This window comes from Hyaena hyaena, unplaced genomic scaffold (assembly GCF_003009895.1).
Source record: "Hyaena hyaena isolate Hyena2069 unplaced genomic scaffold, ASM300989v1 scaffold_36, whole genome shotgun sequence".
Classification (NCBI taxonomy): Eukaryota; Metazoa; Chordata; class Mammalia; order Carnivora; family Hyaenidae; genus Hyaena; species Hyaena hyaena.
The window spans coordinates 297,923-316,581 of NW_024080668.1; the positions used below are offsets into that span (position 1 = coordinate 297,923).

Below are 18,659 nucleotides of genomic sequence, written 5' to 3' on the forward strand. Positions count from 1 at the left end.
TCATGACAAGAATGTGCACAGAAGAAAACAAAGTGTTCTGTCCTGCAAATACAAATAGAGAAATGGATAGTCGTGGAGAAATGGGAAAAGCTAGCTCTGGAGAGAGCTGCAGGGAGGATAATCCAGTCCGATGGTGGACATCCACGTACCTACATCCCCAGCCATGCTCCCCTCCTACGCACAGTCTGTGGCCAAGCCACCTGGTGCACCAGCATGTTGCCTGGTCTGAGTCCTTGACTGGATTAAAGTTCAGCCCTTAGGAGAGCCGGGGTGGCTCAGTCGGTTGAGCTTCTGACTTGGGCTCAGGCCATGATCTCACAGTTCGTGAGTTTGAGCTCTGCATCGGGCTCTGTGCTGACAGCTCAGAGCCTGGAGCCTGCTTCAGATTCTGTGTCCCCTTCTCTCTCTGCCCCTCCCCTGCTCATGCTCTGTCTCTCTCTCAAAAGTAAATAAACATTAAAAAAAATTTTTGTTTTTAATTCAGCCTGTAACAAGTCAGCCAAAGTGTACCAATGTCTTCAAAGGTATTGCCAGGAGTACTAATATTCTTGGCTTAAAGGGGATTCACCAGTTCCTCATCTATGACCTCAACAAATACATCAAACATCTGCTCCCTGGCTCACTATGGATATAATACCATGCCCTTGTGAAAATTCCCTTATCTTTGTTTGAAAGAAAAAAAAAACCCTAATCCTTCTAAATGCTGATGAGTTAAACAGGATGATATTTACTCCATTGTCATCATCCCTACACTTTTTTTACGGTCATGAATATAGGGCATGGATTGGAAGAAGCCATACAGAGGCGCCTGGGTGGCTCGGTTAGTTAAGCATCCGACTTTGGCTCAGGTTGTGATCTTGTGGTTCATGGGTTTGAGCCCTGCATCGGGCTCTGTGCTGATAGCCAGCTCAGAGCCTGGATCCTGTTTTCGATTCTGTGTCTCCCTCTCTCTCTGACCCTCCCCTGCTCGCACTGTCTCTCTCTTTCTCTCTGTCTTTCTCTCTCTCTCTCTCAGTAAATTTAAAAAAAAAAAAAAACATTAAAAAAATGTTTTTTAAAAAAGGAAGAGGCCATACAGAATTTTGTGGTTGTTCTGGGTAACTAATAAGTTTTGTGTGTGCCTGGGATATTAGGGTTGTAAATGACAATGAAAGGTATAAAAGCATATAATGCTTATATATGTTTATATAGTATGGGGGGGGGAAGAGCATCTGAGTTGTTTAAGAGCAGGTGCTGCTCACACTAGATCTTTTTATACGTGTCCTTCTCAAGGGCGTACACATTTACACTTTATTCCCGTTACACACTTTTGGTGGAAAGGTTATATACATGTCACTGAAGAGCCTCACAGTTCTGACTCTTTGTCATTTTCGTCCAGATAGTATTCGTCGTCGGTGGTTGTGTCTGTGTCACAATCTGAGTCGACAGGGGTCTCTTCATAGATATGAAGTGGTGCACTTGGAGATAAGGCATGTTCCGGCATCTGGCTGCTAGCAGAATATGAGCTTGGTGGCCCTGTTGGCTGAGGGGGGTTAATTACATCCTCTTTCAGGAAGCCGGGGTTCTTAAGAAAACTTGGTTTCCATAATCTTCCTTGGGTAAGTGACCTCTTTACATTCTCCAAGAAAGCCAGCTGTTGTTCTTTCCCAAAAATTCCATAATCAATAGGTCTAGATATAGATGTTGCAAACTTGGGCCCCATGTTTTTTCTGCCGCTACTCAAAGCCCGGTTTTCATTTCCGTCACAGGAGGAAAGCTCAGAAAAGGATCTGAATCTTCGATTGTACCCGCTGTTGGCAGAGAATTCATCCCCAAGGGTCAGTTCACTCAGGGCATGGTCAATAGAAGTGCTCTCAGAAAAATGGCGCCCCCTGACTTTTGGAGGGTGACTTTTGCGTACCAGATCACCGTGCACATTGATGCTTTTTAAACTGTTTGAAAGACAGGGGTATGGTTCAGGTCCCCACTCCAGAGAGGAAGGACTTCTTTGTTGTTGCTGATAACTGGCCAATGGGATGCTTACTCTAGATTTCTCTGTAGGCTCCAAAGGAAAAAGAGAGTTCATTCTTGTCTCAGGGTCAGAGAAATCAGCTTCCCCGAAGCTGGTGAATGTGGGTGGGGCCAAGACTCCTGACTCTCTTTCCAAAGTCTGAGCTGCTGTGACATCTTCAGACTTCTCATACATTGGTGATGATTCTGAGATATTTTTAGATTCATTCTGATGTAGCTGTGAAATGCTGTTAGACTTCGGATTGCTTAAGTGTGTAGAAGCTTCTCTGTTGGATATTACAGTGACCTGGAGAGAGTTCTCTGATTTTTCCACATCCATTATATCCCTACTCAACCTGCTTTCATTTCTGGATTCTATGGACTTTGGAGTAGGCTCAGGGGATGGTAGATTGCACTTGGCCTTGCCAAGAGATAAACTGTCAGGGCCAGAACTATTCCCACTTTGTGGAAAGATAGTGGCTACATGTCTTCTGGGGCTTAAATCCTTAGCTGGGAATTTTCTGCTTGCTTTGGACATGGCTGCCGATCCGTGTTTTACTACCGATCTGTTTTTCCCCTTTTCTGGGTCATCCAAGCTGGTTTTCTGTTTACTGCTTCCTTCAGGAAATGAAGGTGGATCCCATGCCAACTTCTGCATTTCATCTTCAACCCCGCTGTTCTCTGTTGTGCTCATCCCCTGACTCCTTGGGGGTAGCTCTCTGGGTTCAGACTGTGAACTGTCTAAATCTGGTTCACCTGAACAAGTCCCTTCATCAAGCTGTAGTTTACGCAAAGCTGGAGTAAGACCAAAGACTTGGCTTTCCAAGTCAGAAAGTACTTTATTGGTCTCTGTTTGGAAATCTGTTCCGATTTCCCCTCTTACTTGACTGGGCTGCAATCCATTGGAGCTACCATCCACGGCCTCTCTCTGAAGGCCTCCTTCAGTTCCTGTAGCTGTAAAGTCTATCCCAGGACCTGCACATTCCCTGGAACTTCCTGCGTTTTGGGAATTTCCAACATTCTCTTCTGAATGGGCTGGGAGATTAGAAGGACCACTGTGGCCGGATTTACTGGATGGCTGATGGTTTTCAGCTTTCTCTTCTGTGCCTTTTTTTCCCTGAAGCATTGATGAAGTAGGCAGAGTTTCACTTTGTGATCTTTTCCCTCTCTCTTTTCTGCTCTGCAAATCACCTAGAGGTGTTTTAGTGAGGCTATCTGGGGAAATCTCTCTAGTTTTAGATTCTCCTTTATGAAAAGAAACACCTGCCTGCGTAGAATCCACTTGCTGTAAGGTTGGTTCTGAGGGCCAAATGCTTGGTGATTGTGAAGTGGCCCTATTTTCAGTGGTGTGAGAAAGACAGCGGGTCTTCTCCTGAGCAGAGTTGACTGGAATCTTTAGACCTTCAGATGAAGGTGTTCCTAGCTGCTCTTGTGTAGAATAATTTAGTTTGTCCTTTTCAAAAGCTTTAGTAAATGTTTCAGCATCCACTTTAGTTGATTCCGTAAGCGAATCTATACATTGTGTATACTTCTCGAGAAGGTGAGAGAATTTTTTGCTGTATTTCCTTGGTAGAGTGTAATATACCGAAACCACCTCAAGACATTTTACGTTATCTTCATCGCCAGAAACAGAAAACATGCTAGTAGTCTTAAATTTATGTAACGTTTTCCCACTTTCTTTTCTTGGCATGTCTGAAGAAAAAGGCAAAGGGTCTTCATTGGAAAGGGAAAACGGACCTGTCCTGGAGGGAGCAGTTTTACCATCCTTTTCAGTACATTCTGGAAAGTGTTCCTTTTGGTGGTGTCTTTTGGGTGAAGACAAATCGCTAACAGATGAATTATTTTCCAGAGGGCTAATGATCACCTCCTGAGGTTTAGGTGTTATAGCTGAAGCATCTGGGTTTGAGACCAAGCTTTCTTCTCTTTTGTCTCTCCCATCGGAAGCATCTGGTACCCCTGACGGACACGACACGGCCCTCTTGATGAGGAACGGAAGTGGTCTAACAGAAGCAAACCCAGTGTTTTTCAGGTTTGTCATCTTCTCCGTGGCTTCAGGTGCTGCTGGGACCGAGTCTGACACTGTGTTGGAACGTGTGCTTTCTGACTCGGAAGAACTGGGACTGAGTTTGTTCAGTGTGTATTTCCCTGTTGGGTGTTCCACGCTGTTTTTGGTTGGGAATGGAAGTGGTTCATTCCTACACGAAGACATCACTGTCTTACTTTCCGACTTCCTGTCATTGATGAGAGAGCTGGCTGATTTTGCTGGAGAGGTACAGGAAGTTGTGTGAATTTCAGGAGGCTTGGAATTGCTTTGATTTGTCTCAACAGAGCTACTGTTATCACTCCTGGGTGCTGATCTACTTTCCATTTTGCTTAACTTTTCCACAGAGGATACACGTCGTCTTATTTTTCCTTTTCCTTTCCCATCCTTGAAAGGAGAGTGAGAATGGCATTTGACAACATCAACGACCTCACTGAGTACAAGCACACACTTCTCGTTACACTTTGGGTTTTCTGAGGGGCTTAGGGCAAACTGATCACTTTGGTCCTTGCTATCATTGTCCTTTTGTGCCCTTTCTCCCTGAGAGGGATCCTTGCCTGGAGGACTTTTCCTGGAGAAGACTGTTGTGGAAGGAATCGCCAGATTATCAAGGAAAGAATTATTCGATGGTGAGGAACCAGGTGACAGATGACCCCTAGCAGATATACCTGATGACAGATGAGAATAATCACATGGGATCTTATGACCAGAAGCTGGTTTGCTACAGTTTGTAGAATGACTTGTGGTGCCTTGTTCTTCCTTGATATCTGAAATAGCAGACTTTTCTGGAGATTGTGCCTTTTGATCATCAGCAGGTTCAGAGCTCCAATGGTTATTTTTAACAATGCCTGAAGTATCTTCATTACTTGCTCTTACTGCCTGGTGACCACCTTGATCTGGGCTGGGAAAAGACGCTGTTCTGCGTTCCTGAATGAAAGGAAGGGAAGTTGCCGAGCCAAGTTTTCTGTTCCCAGTGTAATTCTTATCTTTTTTAAGTTCATTGGCTCTCTCTCTGTGTGATATATGAATTTTGGGGATCTCTTTCCTGGCAATGCCTCCAGGTGACCTTTTTGAACTTACTGTGGTAGATGCATTAAAAGCAAACCCTTCGCCTCTGGCTGAGTCCTGGGAGAAGGGATTTTGGAAGTCCAAGGAATGTTTAGAGATCACGGTCTGTGAAACAGGTTGGGCCATTTCACCCGTCACATTTGTGTGGTCCCTCCTGTGTAGCTGTTTGTCTTCTTCCCGAATAGATTCATTCAAGGCTTTCTCATCAGTCACTTGTGTGACCAGAATATTGGATGGGCTTTCAGTAAGAGGTGGAGAATCGACTGAATCGCTCTGGGTCACAGGGACTTCTGTATACCTTTTCACTGGCAGAGAGGCAGGCTTAGTTTTCTGCACAGTGACTGTGGGATTCTGAAAGCTAGGCCTCTGAGCGTTCCCTCTGTCACCAGGACTCTGGGGGAAGGAGGCTTTGAATGACGATGCTAGAGTCGTCGGAGCAATTCCAAACGAGTAAGGTTCTTTGTCTGCGTGAACTCCTATAGGAGGGCCGCGCCGTTGACATACTGACCTGCCAGATCTGCAGCGATAGCCGGGACCAGTCACGGGGCAGACATCTGGTATGCTGAAATGAGTCATCTGGCTCTCATTACCTTGCAACACCTCCATGCTCTCCAGTGTGGATGTCTGAGAATCAAACTGCCAGAGATGTGGCTCTTCTTGATCTCTGAAAGCGTTTGTTCTGTAACCAGGAGAAAATGATTCCCAGTGTTGAGAACGAACACTATGGCCGTGACCAGCTGATGCCTCAAAGGATATCATTTCAGAGTCTCTGTGAGAAGTGAATGGATGCCTACTTTGATGGAAGTCAGACCAGAAAGAATGTTCTTCCTGTCGGCCCCAAAGAGGACTTTGTCCAAATCTTGGTTCCCTGCTTTGTCCAAAGGTACCGCTAGAGAAAGATCTAGCAAATGGGTGTCCTTGATGGTAGAATGGCATATTTTCCGAGTTCTCAAATGGGTCAGGACTCATTGCATTATCCATGGGGGTGTCCAAATGAACACCTTGGTAAACACTCTGCGAACAGTAAAATTCATGTCTCCTATCCTCCTGAAAACACCTGGGATACATGTACTGGTCAGCAGCGTCAACCTCCATTGGCGAAGGTGCCCCCAGGAACTCTTCCTGGCTTTGCCTGTCTCCAGAAGAATCTGATCTATTCCATATGATGGATGATAAAGGGGTTCTCTTTGGGCTCTGCCGGTGCCTTGGTGGGATAAACCCACTCTTGTTCTGAGTTATGGTTGGAAAATGTAAGCTTCTTGTTGTGAAGTATACTGTGGCCGGTGAAGCTGACGGCTGTCTGCTGTCGAAACACACAGAAGTACTACCGAAAGTATTCTTTTGCACGTAATCTTCTTTTAAGAGTCTGGGCTCCCTTGTCCGGTACATATCATAAATTGTTTTTGTCCTAGGAGAAAAGGTTTTAAAACCTTCCCTAGGGGTTCCTGGTCTTAGGATGTCATAGATAGACATATTAGAAGCTCCGTTATGGTGGTTTTGATACCTTCCTGTGATATTGCTGTGTGTGCTCCCCCTGGAGTAAAAATGACTGAGCTGTGATCTTGATCCATAGCTGAGAGGCGCTGCGGTATTCCCTGAGCTTGGACATTGCTCCTGAGCCAGTTTATTATCTAGGTCATCTAAAACTGAAACGAGAACATGGGTCAGGTTATTTGTAATATAAGATTTTACAGTCTAATAATAATGAGTTGTTGAGGTCCCTCTTCAAAAAACAAAATCATTTACAAATTTTATTTAAAAAAATTTTTTTAACCTTTATTTTTGAGGGAGAGAACATGAGCAGGGGAGGGGCAGAGAGAGAGGGAGACACAGAATCCAAAGCAGGCTCCAGGCTCTGAGCTGTCAGCACAGAGCCCAATATGGGGCTCGAACCCACAAACTGTGAGATCATGTCCCAAGCCAAAGTTGGACACTCAACTGACTGAGCCACCCAGGCACCTCTTTTTTAAAAAAAAATTTTTTTTAATGTTTTATTTATTTCTAGGAGAGAGAGAGAGACAGCGTGAACAGGGGAGGGTCAGAGAGAGAGGGAGTCGCAGACTGAAACAGGCTCCAGGCTCTGAGCTGGCAGTCAGCACAGAGCCCGACGCGGGGCTCGAACCCACAAACCGCGAGATCATGACCTAAGTGAAAGTCGGACGCTTAACCGACTAAGCCACCCAGGCGCCCCCAGGCACCTCTTTATATAAATGTGAGGACATTAATTTAGATTATGTTTTTAAGAGACTGACTTTTACAGGGTTGTAGTGGAAGTTTCTTTTTCACGCTTTTCCAAACCATACTTTTTCAAAACTAACCTTCCATGATGACTTAAGAACATAAAGCTACATTTTTCTTTTCTAACAGCATTTTAATTGTGGTGTTTTTATTTTTTAGCTTATCTTTTGCTTCACTAGGGTAGCTAAGATATTTCCCACCATGTTTACCTCAGAGGACCTCAATAAAAATGAGAGTCTATAAATAACGTGTGATTTCTCAGTTGTACTGTTAAGAAAACAGCATTATTACCAAAAGCTTAAGCATGTAATTTATAAACATATTTTTAAAAATTTATAGGAGCACCTGGGTGTCTCAGTCAGTTAAGTGTCAGACTTCGGCTCAGTTCATGATCTTGCAGTTCGTGAGTTCGAGCCCCACTTCGGGCTCTGTGCTGAGAGCTCAGAGCCTGGAGCCTGCTTCAGATTCTGTGCCTCCCTCTCTCTCTGCCCCTCCCCTGCTCACTCTCTGTCTCTGCCTCTGTCTCTGTCTCTGTCTCTCTCTCTCTCAATAAAAATAAATAAATAAATAAATAATAAAAATTTAAAAAAATGTATAAACATACTTAGTTGGATGGATTTCAGCAACATATAAAATTTAGATTTCTCTACAACTCTAAATGTATCAATGCTCATGGTAGATTGTTTTTTCCTGGAAAAATTAAGAGCAATTATCACCCCTATAATATTGTACTTTCTATATGTCAGACCCAGTTCTAAGCACTTAATTTATTAATTCATTATAGCCTCATATGACCTTCTAAGATTGGTACTATTACTATTCTTGTTTTATAAATGAGGAAACTGAGGCATGAACAGATTCAGGTGTTGGGGACAGCTAGGAAGAGGATCCAGGACGTCGGTCTCCTGAGTCTGCACAGTGTAGCACCTATGTCATAACAGCTCACTTTTCATTTTTCCTTTTTTTTTTTTAATTTTTTAATGTTTTATTTATTTCTAGGAGAGAGAGAGTGCGAGATAGTGTGAGCAGGGGAGGGTCAGAGAGAGAGGGAGTCACAGACTGAAACAGGCTCCAGGCTCTGAGCTGGCAGTCAGCACAGAGCCCGACGCGGGGCTCGAACCCACAAACCGAAAGATCATGACCAAAGCGAAAGTCGGACGCTTAACCGACTAAGCCACCCAGGCGCCCCTCATTTTTCCTTTTAATGAATTATAAAGATGACTTCACTATAAGCTCCTAATGCTACAAGGATTTGAAGTCACTGCTATTAAACAATGTTTACTTTTCTCTCAATGGCAAGGTCAGAGGGCGGTGTCCATGTCAGAGCCCAGTGACCTCCGCATAATACGGAGGACCTAGGGGAATCTGAGACCCCAAGATCATGCTTACTAGGACCACAGCCTCTGTGTCTTTGAATGGTGTTTATTTAATTATATTTGACCTCTTTTCCTCAATAAAAACCTGTCAGAATTTAAATAGAACCATAATTTTTTTTAAGGTCTCAAGATTCCCTAAGGGCCATCCTCTGGTGGAAATATTTTACCCTATTCATATTCCAATAAACACAAACAAGCAGATTATGTGTTTATTGAAGAAATGTTCATTAATGAGGATCAAAAGTTGCCTGAGAAATAAATTATAGGATTATTTAGGTTGCGGAAGAAGTCCTACCTTTCCTCCTGGGTTACATAAAATGATACATTCTCTCCTTGGTTATTTACGATTATTTGTCATTAAAAATTTTGATTTTGGGGCGCCTGGGTGGCTCAGTCGGTTAAGTGTCCGACTTCGGCTCAGGTCATGATCTCACAGTTTGTGGGTTTGAGCCCTGCGTCAGGCTCTGTGCTGACAGCTCGGAGCCTGTGTGGAGCCTGCTTCTGATTCTCTGTCTCCCTCTCTCTCTGCCTCTCCCCACCTCAAGCTCTGTCTCTCACTGTCTCAAAAATTAATAAACATTAAAAAAATTTTTTTTTTAATTTGATTTTGGGGCACCTGGGTAGCTCAGTCGGCTAAGCATCTGACTTCAGCTCAGGTCATGATCTCACGGTTTGTGGGTTCGAGCCCCACGTCGGGCTCTGTGCTGACAGCTTGGAGCCTGAAGCCTGCTTTGGATTCTGTGTCCTCTCTCTCTCTGCCCCTCCCCCCCCCGAAAAGTAAAAAAATAATCATTTAAAAAATTTGAGTTTAACTCTTCAATGACAGAGTCAGTATTTGTGAACATATGTGGGATGTATCTGTGGACATGTCAACTGTGTTGGGGCAAGTGCTGAAGAGATTTCTGATGCTCTGGGCATCCCCTGCCCTGTTTTATTTGTACGCTGGTGCTATTTAACATGCACAGCCAGCAGAAGAACTCATCTTGAGAATTAAAGATCTGTAACTAAGGAATTCTTCGGGGAATCACCCTGAAGGGAAAAAAAAAATGAAGGACAAAATATTTATCTCCAGTCTCTGAAATAATTCCATATATCCACACACACAAAAATCAAACAGTGCCAAAGTGTAAGGTGTGGCAAAAATAAAACAAAACTGTTGAGTGACTAAAAAAATCTGTCTTTAAAACAAATTATAATAAAATCTCTTTGATTTCTGTTCTCCCTTTCAAGCTATTTGTGGGGGTTTATTTTCCTTAAAGTCTTTTGCTGCCTACATAGAAAATAGAGGAAAGTATAACAAAAGAGGTAAAATCACCTGGAATCCGCCCCAGATATAACACCTCTTAACATCCCCAGAGAAAGATTCTAAATTGTTCAGTCACTTAGAATCCCAGGTTAACAATGCTGTTTTATTCATTACTCTTGAGATTAAAAAAAAAAAATCTGTTCTGTGTTTCCTCTTCATTTGCAGAGAGGACAAATCATTTTTTTTTCATTTCATAAACGGTAGCTCTCCTGCACTAGCAAAAGCTTTGTTTTCAAACAGAGATTTTCCTCTGGGCTTCTTTTCTCTGAAGCAGGTTCTCTCCTAGGAACCATCTGGGGACGTCTCTCCCTGACCGCCCCACCTGTGTCCCAACTACAGCGCCAGGGAAGGTCCGTGCCTATGCAAACCGGATTTAGTTCCTGGGGCTGAAGCTGGAAAATGACTTCAGAGTTTCTTATGATGATACAGAGTAACTTATGTAAGGAGGACCTATGCTTGGGGCACCTGGGCGGCTCAGTGGGTGAAGTGCCCCACTTTGGCTCAGGTCATGATCTCACGGTTCATGAGTTCAAGCCCTGCATCAGGCTCTGTGCTGACAGCTCAGAGCCTGGAGCGGCTTCGGATTCTGTGTCTCCCTCTCTCTCTGACCCTCCCCTGCTCATGCTCTGTCTCTCTCTGTCTTTGGAATCTGTTTCAGTCTACTGTTGTCTGTTGTACAAGGTTAATTTTCCAACAACAACTCGATTTTATCACTGTGCATTTAGGTACTGATTGGGAACAATAAAAGTCTATTTAGGAACGGTAAACTTTATAGACATATTTCCTAAAAAGGCATTTCCTTTTACCTGAGCTTCATATTAAACATTATTCTCATTCTACAGATTTATCAGCCTTGGTCTGAGCCTATTTGCTTAGATTATATTTAAGTATAAGATTCTTTAATATTTGTGTTAATAGCATGTAATAGGGGCACCTGGGTGGCTCAGTCGGTTGCATATTTTACTCTTGATTTCAGCTCAGGTCACAAAGCCACAGTTCGTGAGACCAAGCCCCACAGTGGGCTCTGTTCTGACAGCATGCAGCCTGCTTGGGATTCTCTCTCTCCCTCTCTCTCTCTCTGCTCCTCCCCTACTCTCACTCCGTCTCTCAAAAATAAATAAGTAAACATTAAAAAAATACAATAAAGAGCAGAACGGCCTCCTCTTCAGATAAGGCAAATAAAAAGATTTCAGAAATTAAGTATAGGGTATGATATGTTTTGAGCACCTTAACACAAACTGTAATCATGATGTGCTTTCGCACAGGGAGTCCCAAAGGCAGGTTAATGCACAGACTTACCTTGGAAAAACTCATTTTCCAGCAACGAAGCATCCCAGGGAGGCATACCACTTCCCTCTCTCATGCCTGCTGGCCCCGGGACAAAGACACTGTCAACGGGTTGATTTTCCAGAGGTGAGCTGTATAATTTTGCCTGCTAATTTTAAAACAGAAAATGCAAGATTATTTCTGCACCTTCTCTACCAGAATACTCATGTGTCCCCACAAAAATTGCCCAAACCTTAAAGTCTAAGGACCACACATCAATTTTTCTAACACTTCTTTCTCAATGCACAACGTTTCGTTATTTCTATCATTTGCAAGTGATCACACACTTCTCTATATCTACACTAATGGTTTTTAGGATGAGTCTTCAAGCAAAATCTTGAGTTTCTCTCTGCCAAATACTCCTACAAACTTGTACAGCCCCACACAAATCTTAGGGAGGTTTCTAGAAAACAGGAAAGAAATTGACCTCTCTTGATTTGGGAGTGTGGTCTTCATGGCCCCAGTGGCTGGAATTTTAGATTTAACACCATCCTCGGGGCTGTCAAGAGCTGGCTAGCTGAAGCCTGTAGTGGACCTTAAGGTGTGTGAACTTGCATTTAGATGAAAACAAAAAGTATCTCTATCCAGAGAGTTCATGCAGAATGGTAGAACTTCCTAGACAGACATAGGAGCTGATTAACGGTGCTCCCTGAATCAAAGGTGCTAAAAAGTATGACCTTATAAATGGTTGGTTTTTTTGAAACACCACTGCTAGTTTTACTGGGCTTAGGAGGATGATATAGGGCTAATGTCGTTTTCCTTTCTTTACAGCAACTTTTTATCTTAACATATTTTAATTGTTTTAATTTTTCTTTATTTGAGAGAGAGAGAGAGAGTGGGGTAGGGGCAGAGAGAGAGGGAAACATAGAATGTGAAGCAGCCTCCATGTTCTGAGCTGTCAGCACAGAGCCTGACACGGGGCTCGAACTCACAAACCATGAGATCATGACCTGAGCCAAAGTTGGACGTTCAACCAACTGAGCCCCCCAGGTGCCCCATCTTGATTTCTTCAAATCCATCACCACCCTACTTGCAAGCTTAATTCGCCTCCATGACCTTGGGGGATTATCCACTCCCATAGCTTCACTTTCTTTTGCCAAAACGCCATTTGCGTTTCCTCTGTGATACCAGCTCTGTCGCTGAGGACTCTAACTCCTGCAGCTGTCCCTGCACAAGGCTAGCACTTTCCGTTCAGCGACTGTTGTTAGCTCACGCTGCTCCTCAGTCCTTGCCTCTTGGGTACCTCTTCCCCCCAAGTTTTCTCTTTCCATTTGGTGTTGGCCATTACGCTTTATTTCCTTTGAATGCCCAAGACCAATTTCTAACTTTTCCAAAGCTCCAGCATTTTCACTTCTCTATCACAGGTCTGTCCGATTCCAAACGCCAGGTTCTCTTGATTTCCACATTCCTCACAATCCCGTAGTTTTACTCCTGCTACTTTCCTTCTCAAGATCGAGGTCATTATTTCTTGCAGGAGCCCTGCCCAAATTTTAATGACTAGTAGTTTTCAGTTCTGTGTGTAATGGAATACACACAAGGATTTACGAATAAGAGAAAAACAATCCTGTGATAACTTAGGATATAGATCATCGGATATAATAATTAACACACTAATATAAAATTCAGGGGTAAACAAATATTAAAGGCAAAGCATAACTACAGTAAGATACCATTTGTAGGTAATAAAACCAGAAACCAATCATTTGTGTGGACTACATGCATCTGATTAAGAGAATAGCAGGCATCGGTGTCTCTTAACCATTTTTAACACCCAAACAAACTCCAGATTTCCTCTATATAGACCAGAATACATTCCTTTTGGCCTCATGGATCATATGCTTTTATAATGAAAATTCATACTTAAGTGCAAAATACTTAGACTGAGGGCTCAGGTGAAGAGATGAACTTCTCTAAGATGGGACACATTATTACCTCTTAGAGACCCTGAATATAACTTCCTTTGGTCATACATCTGCCCAAATCCCCTGCTTTAAAACCAACATTACTCGTCCAACATATTATGGATGCTTCCTCCACATAGAGGTACAAATTATATGACTAAGAGGAAATACAGAGAGATCACGATCAATTTGAACTCTGCAAGCATGTTTTTTTTCCAGTGACAAAGCAGTTAAAAAAGTCACTCCTGGGGTTGCCTGGGTGGCTCAGTTGATTGAGCTCGACTCTTGATTTCGGCTCAGGTCATGATCCCAGGGCCGTGGGTTCAAGCCCACTTCAGGCTCTGCACTGAGCATGGAGACTGCTTAAGATTCTGATGCTTGCTTTCTTTCTCTCTCTCTCTCATGTAAATAAAAGAAGTCATACTAGTCTATGGTAGATACCAAACATAGAGAGGATTGAATACTATTACTGTATTCCTTTTATTTGAGCTATATGTGAGTAGTTAGTATCATTATTAATTATTATTATTATTTTATTATTATTAGCAGCTGAATATTCTAGGCAATGTGCTTTGCGGTCTTTACAGATTACCTTATTTCATTACTTTAATGACCCTATGAAGTTGCTTCATTTGGGAAAAATGAGATTTCAAGAGGTCAGGTCATTTGCTTCAGGTCACACTGGTGGAGGGAAGGATTTCTTCCCAGTCTGTGAGAGTCCAGAGCCCAAGCTCAGTCGCATGTCTTTACTGTTTTCTTAGTTTATTAGCGCACTACATCCTATCTGGAAGCACCCTCGAGGCCAAACACAGGTCTGAGAGGCGCTGGGGAGAAGTTTCCTCTCACCTACAATGGAGATAAATCTCTTTGCGGCCCAGAGCATGGGTTCTCGGACAGGACTCCATCTTGGAATCCTTCTCAAAACCACGTTCCGCGCCATGGAGTTGCCATAAAAGACAAAGCCTATTTCCCATTCTAGCCTAAAGGAGGAGGTTGAAAACAACCCCGCAGCAAAATCGGGTTGAAATGCTATTCCAACCTTGAATTTCAGCCATTCCTCCCCTACGGTCTTCAAGGGCCCTGTGCTCCAAGCTCACTACGCACAGTTCTCTAAAATGCTGTGCTCTTCATCCTAGACCTTCACGTCTCTGCTCCTGATCTCTGCCCTCTCCCCTCTTCTCTTAGAAAACGGCACTGCATCCTTCGGTGTCCAGCTCATCTATCACTGTCTCTGTGAGCTCTCTCCCTGGGAAGAATTCGTTACCATAGTGTTTTTATACCTATTATGGTACAAACCTATTATGGTGCATATTATTATACCCATGATGTCCTACTGAAGCGTCTACCTTCTTTCCACTTTGACTCTATCATTAGACCTCTCTCCTTCCTGCCTACCACACATTTCAGTCCCCGCCCTGGTCCTGGAAACCAAGCATTTGAAGACAAATGGATTAGGACCCTGTAAGTGGATGAACTTGTACAATAACTAGTATTCTCTTCCGTATCCTGAGCACCCAGCATACCATCCATGTGTAAGTGACTCGCTAATATTTACTGAGCGGATTTCCAACACCTCTCTTCCTACCATACCTTTACCTGCTTCTGAACTTCTCAACCCCATTTTTGTACAGTCACTTGATACCAACTATCTAACATTTGAGCAAAATAACCCATTTATTCCGTTTTCAATATACTTTCAAAATACCCTCTCTCATCAGATCCTTAGAACAAAATTTGCAAGTTAGGTAGGGATTATCGTTCCCATTCTGCAGATGAAAAAACGGAGTCTTGCATAAGTGCCCTATTTAAGTCATGTGAATAATAAATGGTAGCACTGGCTATTCACACTCATGTGATCTGATCCCTAACCCCGTCCTTTCCATTATGTTGTTGTTTACTGGTATTTTACTCATGTACACGATCCTCATTTAGATGGTAAACTCTGTGGATAAAAACCTTGCTTTAAGCATTCCATGCCCTCCATGCACATGCAGTTAGGGGTTGATTTCTAGCAGACCAAGGTAGGAAATTACACAAACGAGATTTCTAGTAAAGATTACAAAAATCGAGACACCAAGTATTTACAATATTAGGACTTGGAAAAGGACAACTAAGGGAAGAAAGCATAATGGTCAGACGCAGGAGTTCCACACATCCAAACCCTACTTCTGCCCCTTAACAGTGATATCACTTTGGACAAGCTACTTAACCTTTCTGTACCTTCATTTCTTTCTTGGTAAAATGAAGAAAGAAGAATAATGATGATAGTAGCAGCGCCCCTCCCCCCAGCTTACTGGGTGGTGCTGAAGATTATGAATTAATCGCCATACAACACTTTCTAACGGTGGCCAGAGCCTAGTGAGTCCTCATTGTCAGCCCATCACTATTTGTCAGTGGTTATGGAGGATTTCCTGGAGAATTCCTGCTGATGCTTACCGTGTAACGAATTAGAAAAGTGTTTCAAAGCATTAGAAACCAGAGTCTGAAAATGCTGGCTTTTAGGATGTCAGTTACATTCTCAAACGCGGTCCACAAAAAAGGCTGAGCAAAATGAAGCCTTTTACTCACCCCGATTCACTCTACTGATATTGCCTGCAATTCTGACACGATGAGACAAACAGACCTTCTGTCACAGAGTCACCTGAGACTATCTGAGAACTTCCTGGGGCAGCCAAACCTGTACAGCAGCTGTTGGAGCTGAAGCCTGAGCTCACTGATAGTATTGAATGCCTTGGCAAAGCCAACAGATTAATTTTTCAGGGTGTTCCTGAATTTGTTCTGTGTCTGTTATCCCACAAAGGTCAAATCCACCAGTGCGCCTGCAGCTTAAAAGCACTTGTTCGTTTCTTATTTCAGTGTTTAAGGGCTCAGATTGTGCCCAGCAATGGGGAGAGACGGGAACGCAGACACAGTCCCAGCCTCGGGAAGCCCACGCTGGCCCGTGTGCTGAGTATGCGGGCAGTGTGTCATGGGGGGTGTAGGACTGGCATATCACCTACCATCAGGCCCAGCCAAAATTGTTCAGACATGAGGAGTGATCACGTAGCTAAGGCTATCTGTCTCTGTTTTTGGTCTCAGAAATGGTGACCACTTTGACCCCAGTTTCCTCACCCATAAGGAGATGGCTCCCACTGGGAGCAATCTGCCCCACAAAGAACATTGGCATTTTTTGGAGATGCTTTGGATTGTCACAGTTGAGTGGAGAACTCTCGGCATCTAGAAGGTAGAGGCCAGGGAAGCTGCTACACGTCCTGTGAATATGAACACAGGATGGTCCCACAACAGAGAACAGCAGCAGCTCAAAATGTCAGTCGTGCTGCGGCTGGGAGAAACTGAGTACAAATCTCGAACCTTCTCTCTAACTTCTGAAAATCCCGTTTTCTGAAAACCTTGGCTGCTGTTAAGCTGAAGAAAATGTTTAAATAGCAGTTTTCTGCGGCACCTACATGGCTCAGTCAGTTAAGCGTCCGACTCTTGGTTTTGGCTCAGGTCATGATCTCGCGGTTCATGGGTTCAAGCCCTGTATCAGGCTCTGTGGTGACAGCCCGGACCCTGCTTGGGATTCTGTCTCCCTCTCTCTCTGCCCCTCCTCTGCTCTCTCTTTCTCTCACACACAAATAAATAAACATTAAAAAAAAATTTTTTTTTTAAATAGAAGCTTTCTTCTCTTTGAGTGGAAGGTCATCTAACGATGCAGACTAATCTCGTATTAACTACCAGAATCCCCTTTGTACCATTCCTGGCAGGCTGCTAACCAAGTGAAGGGAAATTCATTACCTCAGATCTTGGCAAGATCAAGTAGCAATGGCCTCAGCAGCAAGGGCCAACTTCCAGCTGTTTGCTGGTGAAGGATATAAGATTTCCATGAATAAATCATGGAAATCTACATGTCACACAAAACCTTTGCTTAGACAGTTTCATTATTTTCTCTCTGTCACTTTTCTTTTAAGCATTTTATTTATTTTCGAGAGACAGAGGGGAAATGGGGGAGGGGCAGAGAGAGAGGGAGACACAGAATCTGATGTAGGTTCCAGGCTCTGAGCTGTCAGCACAGAGCCCAATGCAGTGCTTGAACCCAAGAACCATGAGATTATGACCTGACCTGAAGTCAGATGTTCAAGTGACTGAGCCACTCAGCTGCCCTTATTTTATTTTATTTTTTTAACCTTTAATTTTGAGAGACAGAGATGAAGTATGAGCAGGGGTGGGGCGGAGAGAGGGAGACACAGAACCTGAAGCAGGCTCCAGACTCTGAGATATCAGCACAGAGCCCGACGCAGGGCTTGGACTCAGGAACCACGAGATCATGACCTGAGCTGAAGTCACTCAATGAACCAAGCCACCCAGGTGCCCCTCTCTCTCTGAATTTTTATAAAAGTTATTAATGGGAGTCAACAATCACTGGCTTGAGTTTCATTTCTTACCAATCCCAAGTCTTACCTTTTAGAAGGACACGTTTTTGAGTAGTGAAATGGTTAAATGCAAGTGGCAATCAGGAGGGCCAGCAAAAGATAACCTATTAATCCTCAGACTGGATTTTCATATCCTGAGAATTCCAAATTAGCTCTACTATTTTAAACTTCCAGGCATTTGCAATCCTTTTTTTTTTTTTTTTTTTTTTTTTGTATAATTTATTGTCAAGTTGGCTAACATGCAGTGTATAGTGTGCTCCTGGTTTGGGGGGTATATTCCCGTGAGATATCGTTAAAAGACTCTTACGGTTTGCATTTGCCATTCTTTTTGATCCCTCATCTGCTTCAGACCCCAGCACTCTTGAATGGTGAGGGAGGTTGGCCCTGAGTACTTCTCCAAGGACAAGCGGGAGCACAGAAGCCTGCTAGGGCCGGGCTGGAGATGTGACCCCTCGGTCCCTGCTCAGTAAAAAGAGAGTCTGCTGGTGGTGAGCAACCCCGGGCTCAGAAACAGGCGGCGCTTCTGGGCTGACAGAGCTGCAGGCATTACTGACCTCTGGCTGTGGAGTCCCAGAAACCCAGATTTTCTAATCTCAACTCTACCATTCGCCAGTGACCTTGAACATGATCTTCAAGTTCTCTGAACCTCAGTTTCTTCATCATTCAAAGGGGGGTGATAATGGCATACTTTACAGATTTCCTCTGGGGATCAAGTGAAATGATCTCTGTCAAGTGCCTGGATGATGGCAGTTTCTCCAAGAGAGTGAAGTAGTTATCGGTACTCATATCCTGGTTGGGGCTCAAGCACGTAGAGAAGCTAGGGTTCAGCGTTGGTCAGAAAGAGGTAGATTAGGCTGAAGAAGAAAGGGGACTCTCTTTTGTCTCTGAAATAAAGAACTTCTGTTTGTATGTACTCCTCACTAGAATTCTACCATGCTTTTTGTGAAGAAAAAAAAAAAAAAAAGACGGGGGGCAGGGAGAGAGAGAAAGGTAGGTATTGGC

General features: G+C 43.6%; 1 protein-coding gene across 2 annotated transcripts in view; it reads right to left on the minus strand.

The window, feature by feature from the left end:
• Nucleotides 1-1,023: 1,023 nt before the first annotated feature.
• The window catches only part of EXPH5 (exophilin 5), a 29,118-nt gene continuing 11,482 nt past the window's right edge, over nt 1,024-18,659 (minus strand). For both annotated transcript variants that reach the window (XM_039229121.1, XM_039229119.1), the window contains exons 3-4: nt 11,318-11,453; nt 1,024-6,744 (exon numbers count right to left, since the gene is read on the minus strand). In XM_039229121.1, coding sequence (XP_039085052.1) covers nt 1,346-6,744; nt 11,318-11,453 — 5,535 coding nt within the window. In that variant the 3' untranslated portion in view covers nt 1,024-1,345. The remainder of the gene's footprint in view (nt 6,745-11,317; nt 11,454-18,659) is intronic.